The following is an 8,875-nucleotide window of genomic DNA, read 5'->3' as shown; positions in this document are numbered from 1 at the left end:
AATGACAGTTTTCAAGTAGCAGTCTATGGAAACCATGGAATAAAAGAATAAAATTTTAAATTTTTTTATTCAAATTTTTAAGTTTGAGTTTATATTTCAAAATTCTGACTTTATTACTGCAATCTGAAATTCTATCTCACAATTCTGATAAGAAAATTCTCTTTTGAGTTTATATCCCACACTCCGCCTTTTTCCCCTTAGAATGGACAAACTCACTATTGTTAAGATAAATTGAGTTAAAGTCCAAAATACGAGATATAAACTTGCGTTTGTGAGAAAAAAAGTCAAAATTGTGAGATGAAATAGGTAAATGTATGTAATAGGTTTAAATAGTTTTTCATATTGGCAGCGATATGTAGTACAATTGTGTTCGCGGCAACCCAAGTTCGATTCCCGTCTTGAGGTCCTTTGACGATCCCACCCCATTCTCTCCACCCAACACCTTTCTGTCTGCTCTCTACTGTCCTCTATCTAATAAAAAAGGAATAAAAGCTCCCCAAAATATAATTAAAAATAAATAAATAAACATGTACTGTAACTGTAGAGCTAATATAATGTTCCCGATTAACTACATATGTGAATATTATGTAGACCTATTGTTTAAATCATATTTATGCTATAAAAAATACAGTAATCACAGCAGGTTTCATCCATTAGTCTGTCCGTTTAAACATCTGCGTTTAACTTCAAATGGCATCTCTGATGACAGAATTCCATAAAAATTATTTGCATTCCAATTTTGACATCCAAAGGCACCAGTTCATTTTATCTCTTACTCCGTGGATTTTCCCCGTTTCACTCCACTTGTTACCAGTGTTTTTCTGCCATCACAATGCGTGTGACATAACTGTGATGTCTACTCCAAATTGGACCTTTTGCAAACAGCTTGATTGACAGGTGATCTGACCAATCATAATGCAGAATCCACCATTTTGTCCAACAAACAAACCAGGCAGGAGAGTAAATTAACTTTGGTGGACTTAAACTTGAAAAATTGTATTGACGTGTATTGACGTCTTTCCTTGGTTGAAATAAATATACATTCTGATGTTCATTCATGTTTTTTTCATGCTTCAAGTAAAGAAGAAAAGACGATTGGTTCCTGTGTCAATTGATCTAATAAGGCAATAATGATCTGTCACAACACATTAAAGAGCCACAAAAGAGTTTTTTTGTTTGAATTTATTACAAAATGACAACATTTTAAAATGAGACCTTGTTTCATACCAGAATTAACCTACTCTGTCTTGTCTGTCGACGTGTTGTCAGTTTTCTCTTTGCTCCGCAATGTATTTTTTAATGCGTGATAACATGATGTGTAGTGTGAGAACGGCACTGTTTGTTAGACACAGCAGCTAAGGAGGGCGGGTTTTTCAAACTAAAATACACAATTTTGGCAGGGTTTCCCTGTTATAATTTGCATTCCTTGGGCTAAATGTCACGTAAATGGGCATAAATGCCACATAGTTTCTCATCATGAATATTAAGTAATATTTTACAGGACTAAGTGCTGATATCAATTTATAAGAGGACAGCATTATAGATATAAAAAAACGTGGTTATCATTAACGTATTAATGACCGTAATCATAAATCATTTGTTATCATCAGTTTATGAGAAACCTTTATGGTGTGTCAGTATCTGAGAAATGATGGGAAGTTGTTACAGCGATTAATAATTGCTCACTGAATTTTATCACTCTACTGTCTGACTCAATATACATATCATATCAGAAGAAATCTTGACCCTTTGATGAACTGTGACAGTCAATGTGTTAATCAACAGCTGCTAAGTTCACTTGGATCTGTTAGGCTTCATTGGCCAGGCACACATTGTAAAAGGGGTAATATCTGATATAGCCTATGTCAGTATTGTATATGGATCACAACAGGTCATCTGACTAATGCTGTTTACCAGATGAATTCTTTACAATGTGACTTTTATTAGGCTGCTAATATGATTAGAGGTTCATGTTATGTTTCAAAAGTACAATTTCAGTTCACTAGCTCCTTTAGCTCATGTTTTTTATTCCTCTGGCTAAATTTTAATTCACTTGTAATCTTGTGTACTGATGGCATGTATTTGCAATGTTGTACTTCTCTTCTTGTTATATATGTTCATATCCAATAAAAAAAAGCTCCTTTAGCTCAGAGCTGCCATCTGGTGGTCATAGCTGAGATTAAAAAAAATAACCTGTCCTTTAAAGAAAAATACATAAGGTTATAGACATTTACAGAAAAGTGAAACTTCCTGAAATGACACATACTATGATTTGAATGTTTATGTGTGAATTGACATGGAGACAACAGGTTTTTGTCTTCTGTGGAGTGGATTTTCAGAAGCAATCAAAAAGTGTCTCTGTGGCAGCTTCTGTACCCCTGTCTTGTCCCTTTTCATTTTGTCTCTACTGGCTTTGGGGGTTTTCATGAGTCTTTTTGGAGGGGAGAGCGGTGTAGTCATGTTCCGAGGTAACAAAGAAGCTATCGCTTTAGATTTCTGGTTGGGTTTCCTTTTTGTATAGTTTGATTTTGCAGCTGTTTGCTGTTGGTCAGAGTTTTTGGAGTCTGTGTATTCAGCCATTACCCCGACCACATTCAGACTGACAATGGCCTCTGATATCCCTGCCATGTTTTGCGCTCTGCACCGGTATTCCCCTGCATCTCTATACGATATTCCATTCAGGCTGACTGCCGACCAGCGGATTCCCACATGTGGAGACTCTTGTACATCTGCAGGCAGTAAAGTGATCGTGTGATCAGGCATTAAATCAAATGAATGGAGATAACACTCACTTAAGTGACAGTTTACTAGCTCATAATTTGTAAAACATTTGCACCAGTGTCCTATAAAATATAATATTTAAACAAACGTTTAAAGCGTAAGTACACTACAACTAAAAAGTTAATTATTTTAAGTGTGCAAAGTTGTAATTGTAACTTACAGCTAGAAAGTTTTCTGGGCAATCTTTCAGTGTCCATACTGCTTTGCATCTGCTTACAACAACCTTAAAATAAATAGAAAATATACACTGGAGACCAGAATTCTGAGATTATCAGTGGAATTACAGTTACAAATTGAATTACAATTTACTATTTACTTTTTACTTTTTCTATTTTTCAGCATAATGATTTCAGTGAGAATAAATTTTAAAAGTTTTTTATTATTATTTTCACAAATTTGTCATTTGAAGTGTTTGTTTTAAGTTATTCTAATAAGATAAAAAATGTGATATATAGACAAGGAGATATACAAAATTGTGTAATAGTGCTTTTTTGGTATTATTTATATACTATTATACAGTAGTATTTATTCATATTTTGAATTAGCTTTTATTTTATATTTTCTGTTTTTTTATTCGTTTTTTAATTAATAGTAATTTTGTATAGTAATATTAAGATATTAAAATATTAGTAATATTAAAAAATATTTTAATTAGCTTAAATGTATGTTTATTTCAGTTTTACTTTTAGTAACTTTAGTACTTCAACTTAAATTATTTAAAATGAGATGCCTAAGCAACACTTCAAAATTTTAAGGTTTTTAATTGTTTACAATAACAATACATACATATATATATTACATTTTTAGTTTTTTTAATTTTAATAATGTTTAGTTTTGTATTTTGAATTATTTTTAAGTTTTCAGTTTTTTATTTTAATTTGTGTGTGTGTGTGTGTGTGTATATATATATATATATTATTTTTTTCCATTTTTTCAATTTTAATAATGTTTATTTTTGTATTTTAAATTATTTTTATATTTTCCGTTTTTTTTTTTTTTTTTAATTTGAGTAATTTTAGGTGCTTTTGTCATTTTATTGTTTTTTTCTAATATAAATAAAGACAATATTTATATTATATTTATTTCAGCTTTATTTCAATAAACATTTTTTAATGATTTTAATAGTTTTATTTAATAATTATTTACATATACTACTAATTGTTTTCAAAACAATTAGTAGTATAGTAGTACTAAATTGTTTTCATATTTTCAGTTTTCATTTTAATTTTAGTAATTTTGTTATGTGCTTTTGTAATTTTATTCATTTTTATGTTTCTAATATAAATAAACAGAGGAAGAAACTATATATATATATATATATATATATACATTTATTTATTTATTTCAGCTCTATTTCAATAAAAAATGTTTTTAAATTATTTTAATAGTTTTATTTAACAATAATTATTTACATATACTGCTAATAGTATTTATTTATATTTTAAATTGTTTTCGTATTTTCAGTTTTCATTTTAATTTTAATAATTTTGTTTTTTGATTATACTTCAGCATTTTGTCAATAAACAAAAAATGTGCTTATGTGCTTTTGTCATATTATTTGTTTTGATGTTTCTAATTATACTTCATTCAGTTAATTGCCAAAGCAACATTTCTAATTTTCTAATCTTTAGTTTGTTTTAAATAATAATTTAGTTAACAATTACAACACTGGTGTGTATGAAAATATGCCACATGAACGTATAAGAATATACCTTGGTTATAAAGGTTGGGTCTGGCAGATTTGATCCACATAAGTGTTGGGGTCGGGTGTCCTGTAGCTTCACAGCGAATTAGGACATTGCTACCCAGTAGAGCTGTGATCTTGGTGGCAGAGGTCACCACATAAGGCCTGCGGCAGCGAGTGAGCTCCACGCTCTGAAAGGGAACTCCAGCGAGATCCGGCGGTTCACTACAGGTCAGGAAGCGATCCAACAGGACCAGAGAAGTTTCTGGAGCCTTACTAATGTCAAGCAAGGTGGAAAGCCTGCAGTCACACACCCAGGGGTTGTCTTGAAGACCTGTGGGAGGGAAGAAATGGGTGAAAGAAGGTTACAGTAATGACACATTGAGTCTAAAGAGGTGTGCACTGATTACATAACCTACTCTCTCCAGCGTGACTGGACTAATCAGAGTACAGGGCTTTGGTTTCCAAGAACGCAGTGAGCCATCAAAGGACTGAAGACTCTCAGATCGCACTTAGATATCACTTATGTGCCTGTGTGAACCAGTCAGGTTGGGTAAATATTTAATTATCGTAAGACATTAATGACTTAATTTGGTTTCAGTGACTTTAACAGTGTCTACGTGCATGTGTGTGGAACAGTTTGTCTAGCAGTTTTGTGAATCAGGGTGTGTTACTGGATTGTTCCTATTCCCATTTATCTTGGCTCACTGAATACAACAGGATCCAAATGTCAGAAAACCACACAGAAAATTTAATTTAAAAGAATAGTTTACCCCAAAACTGTATGACTTTTTTCTTTTGTGGAACATAGAAGATATTTTGAGAAGGAAGTGGATTTCTGTCTATACAATGGAAGTCGGTCACTGAAACCATAGAGTTACCAACATTTTTTTGAATAGCTTTGTGTTCTGCAGAAGAAAGTAGGTCAGACAAGTATGGAATGACAGGTTGAGTAAATTATGACAAAATAATTGTTTTTGGCTAAACTATCCCTTTAAATGTAGATTTTAGGATATTGGAAACATTAAAGCGATGGTTCACCCAAAAATGAAAAATCTGTCATTAATTACTCACCCTCATGTTGGTCCAAACCCGTAAGACCTTCATCTTGGGAACACAAATTACGATATTTTTGATTAAATCCGAGAGCTTTCTGACCCTCCATAGACACAATGCAACTGACACATTCAAGTCCCAGAAAGGTAGCACACTCTAATAAAATGCTGGGTTAAAAACAACCTAACAGTTATTTGCAGTGTTGCCAAGTCCAAAATTTTCCTTCGGAATTGGGCTATTTTAACACTGTTGCCACGGGTCGTTTTTCATGTCCGCGGGTAGAAGCGACCCCAATAATGTTATATTTAGCTCCTGGTATGCGAACTTTACCAGGGGGAACCCAACCAAAAAAAAATTTATTTTACCCCGGGAACGCAATTTTTACTGGATGACCCCCTTTGAAACGCGATTGGGCTAGTTTTGAGGGGCAATTGGGTGAGTTTTATTGTGAAAACCTGGCAACCCTGGTTATTTGGCAACCCAGTGCTGGGTAAATGTTAGACAGAACACATACTGGGTTATTTTGACCCAGCTGGTTGGGTTAAATGTTTTTACCCAACAAGCTGGGTTGTTTTATTTAACTGTTGTTTAAATATTATATTGCTGGCTTAAAATGGGCTGGAAATTAAAAATTACATACAGAATTATAGAGGAAACAGCAATAATCAAAAGATGAACATTTATTATTAAGCAATAATTACATTTAAAATGATTTTTTTAGGTGAATACAGCATAGTTTACAATATTTTAACATTTAAACTCATTTAACAAGCCTTTTAAAATAAAAAAAAAGTTAAAAATCAAAAATGTAACATTTAAAAGGGCTGTTGTTTGCCGGGTTAACTGCGAACCTCAGACCACCACCTCGTGTTTCACTTGTAGCTGAAAGATGCAGCGACTCCATAACCTGACCATAAACAGTGTTAAGATTAGATAACATATTTTAAAATCAAATTAAATTCAGTATTATAACGAATAAAATCAGTTTATGTTATATGCAAGGCAAAAGGCATTTCCATCATGTGAAATGACCACTGCTGACGCATTTAACGCATTTAGCTGACTGGTATCTCATCCTTGTATGTTGCATTGCGTAATATAAACTAATTTACAGCACAGTTAAGACTTTATAAACAAAATTAAATGTATAAAAACCTTTATTTTGCTGAAGAAGTGCACCAAATCGGTGGCGCTGAGAATAACTTTATATTTAGCCCATGTCATGCAAACTCCACCGGGGAACCCAACCAAAAAGACGTGTATTTTACCCCCCGGAAAACTGGGGGAACCTTCTCGAAGCGTGATTGGACAAGTTTTGAGGAGGTTTTGTTGTGAAAACCTGGCAACCCTGGTTATTTAGCAACCCAGCGCTAGGTAAATATTGGACAGAACAAATGCTGGATTATTTTGACCCAGCTGGTTGCGTTAAATGTTTTTACCCAACATGCTGAGTTGGTAGTTTCATCATTAAAAAGACATTGTTAAAATAGTCCATGTGACATCAGTGGTTTAACCGCAATGTTATTAAGCTACAAGAATACTTTTTGTGCGCAATGAAAACAAAAATAATACAAATATTAAACAGTCATCAATTGACGTGCATGCACGTTGTGATACTCTCATGAATGCGTGGCAGAGATTGATGTGACAAAGAAGAAATTGTTGAATAAACTTATTTTTGTTTTCTTTGTGCGAAAAAGTATTCTAGTAGCATCATAAAATTAAGACTGATGTCACATGGACCTTTAACAGTGTCCTTACTACCTTTCTGGGCCTTGAACGTATCAGTTGCGTTACTGTCTATGCAGGGTCAGAAAGCTCTCAGATTTCATCAAAAATATCTTAATTTGTGTTCTGAAGATGAACAAATGTCGTACGGGTTTAGAACGACATGAGGGTGAGTAATTAATAACAGAATTTTCATTTTTGGGTGAACTATCTCTTTAAAAACAAAGAAACATTATAATGTAAATATGTAACTATTAATGAGAAATAGTTAATAATCAGTTAAAATTAAATATTTAAGAATAATATACAACACACCTAAATTGAAGTACTATATTATATTACTACATTTAAAAAATTCACCTAGAACCACCGAGCGCTGGGTCTGAGTGCTGTCACTGAATGGCCAGAGAGCAGTCAGGTCAGTGGGCAGGGTGCTCAGCCTGTTGCTCGAGAGGTCCAGGTAAGTCACGTTGGCGAGGTAACGCGCAGCCAGGGGTGGGATTCGTGCCAGGCGGTTATTGTGCAGTCCAAGTGTTCGGAGGCGGGGCACATCCCTGAGTCCCTCCCAGGGGAAGGAGGACAGGAGGTTCCCATCCAGTCGTAACTCATGAAGGAAAGACAGGTTTGTGAAACTCCTTGGATGTAAAACGGTGATGGAGTTATATGTAAGCCACAAATAAAGCAGCTCTGGCATGGCAGAGAAAGCACCTCTGAAGATCCTGGAAACACAGGTGCGCTCGAGACGAAACTTGACTGTATCACTTGGCAGATCTATTGGAATGGCAGTCAAGGCTGGGTTTTTACAAAGCACAGTTCTAGGGAAAACACAAATATAATGTTTAATGCATTATTATATACAAATAGAAATAGAAAAGTCCCAATGTGCTGTTAATATAAAGGAACTTACTGTATTGATTTTTCACCTTTTCAATAGTGTTAGTGCATTTAAAACTCTACAACTTACAAATACATCTGACTCCCTTAAGTTACACTAACGGGCAAAAAAAGATAATAGGAAACCCATTTGACTGTACCTGAGTCCCTCGGCATTGCTGCGACCATGGAACACACAGGCGCACAGAGACGGACATGATGGACCCTGTGCACAGACCACCAAAGCCAGGCACAAAGTGAGGTCTGCATACAGAAGTGGATGCATCACTAGTCTAGAAACACATAAAGCATCTCACACACTACTGTCCCAGGAGAGAAGTACCGTGTGAGCAAGAGTGTGACATTCCCAAACACTGCCGTAGATTAAGACAAACACTAAAAGGATTAGTTCAGATTACTGTGGTGAGGAGCAGATCAACACCTAGAGTCAGTGTAGTGAAGAGAAACATACACTGGTACTGATGCTTCACAGTAGTAAAAGAAATACAGTGGAAGATGAATTCAATTAAATTTAAAGAATATGTATATCTATGCACCTTATTGTTCAACGTGGAAGTACGCCTATGGGCAGGACTTCTGGTTCATTAGCCGCTATAGGGAATAACAAGAAGAAAAAAACATGCAACATGTAAATGGTAGAACTGTTTGCACTACAAACCAATGTGTTCATCATTAAGATAATACATTTATATGGTAAGAAACACTAATTTGCAATATCAAGCAGCAAAAACA

The 8,875-nt window shown here is 34.2% G+C and overlaps 1 protein-coding gene across 1 annotated transcript; it reads right to left on the bottom strand.

Annotated features, from left to right (window-relative positions):
* Positions 1 to 853: 853 nt before the first annotated feature.
* On the bottom strand, positions 854 to 8,408 carry lrit3b (leucine-rich repeat, immunoglobulin-like and transmembrane domains 3b). The gene is made up of 4 exons (XM_051125659.1): positions 8,284 to 8,408; positions 7,610 to 8,064; positions 4,494 to 4,799; positions 854 to 2,729 (listed from the first exon to the last, which is right to left on the bottom strand). Exons 1-4 carry the CDS (start codon positions 8,406 to 8,408, stop codon positions 2,281 to 2,283), a joined length of 1,335 nt encoding a protein of 444 aa, XP_050981616.1. The 3' UTR covers positions 854 to 2,280.
* Positions 8,409 to 8,875: the final 467 nt, after the last annotated feature.

Source organism: Labeo rohita, chromosome 13, assembly GCF_022985175.1.
Source record: "Labeo rohita strain BAU-BD-2019 chromosome 13, IGBB_LRoh.1.0, whole genome shotgun sequence".
NCBI classification, from domain to species: domain Eukaryota; kingdom Metazoa; phylum Chordata; class Actinopteri; order Cypriniformes; family Cyprinidae; genus Labeo; species Labeo rohita.
The sequence above is the reverse complement of the archived record's forward strand: the minus strand, read 5'-3'. Positions and strand labels throughout refer to the sequence as shown.

Coding starts and splice junctions, on each gene's coding strand:
- lrit3b (XM_051125659.1), bottom strand. CDS start 8,408: ATGCATCCACTTCTGTATGCAGACCTCACTTTGTGCCTGGCTTTGGTG. Junction 8,065..8,283: donor AGCAATGCCGAGGGACTCAG/GTACAGTCAAAT, acceptor TGTTTTCCCTAG/AACTGTGCTTTGTAAAAACC. Junction 4,800..7,609: donor CCAGCGCTCGGTGGTTCTAG/GTGAATTTTTTA, acceptor TCCCTCCCACAG/GTCTTCAAGACAACCCCTGG.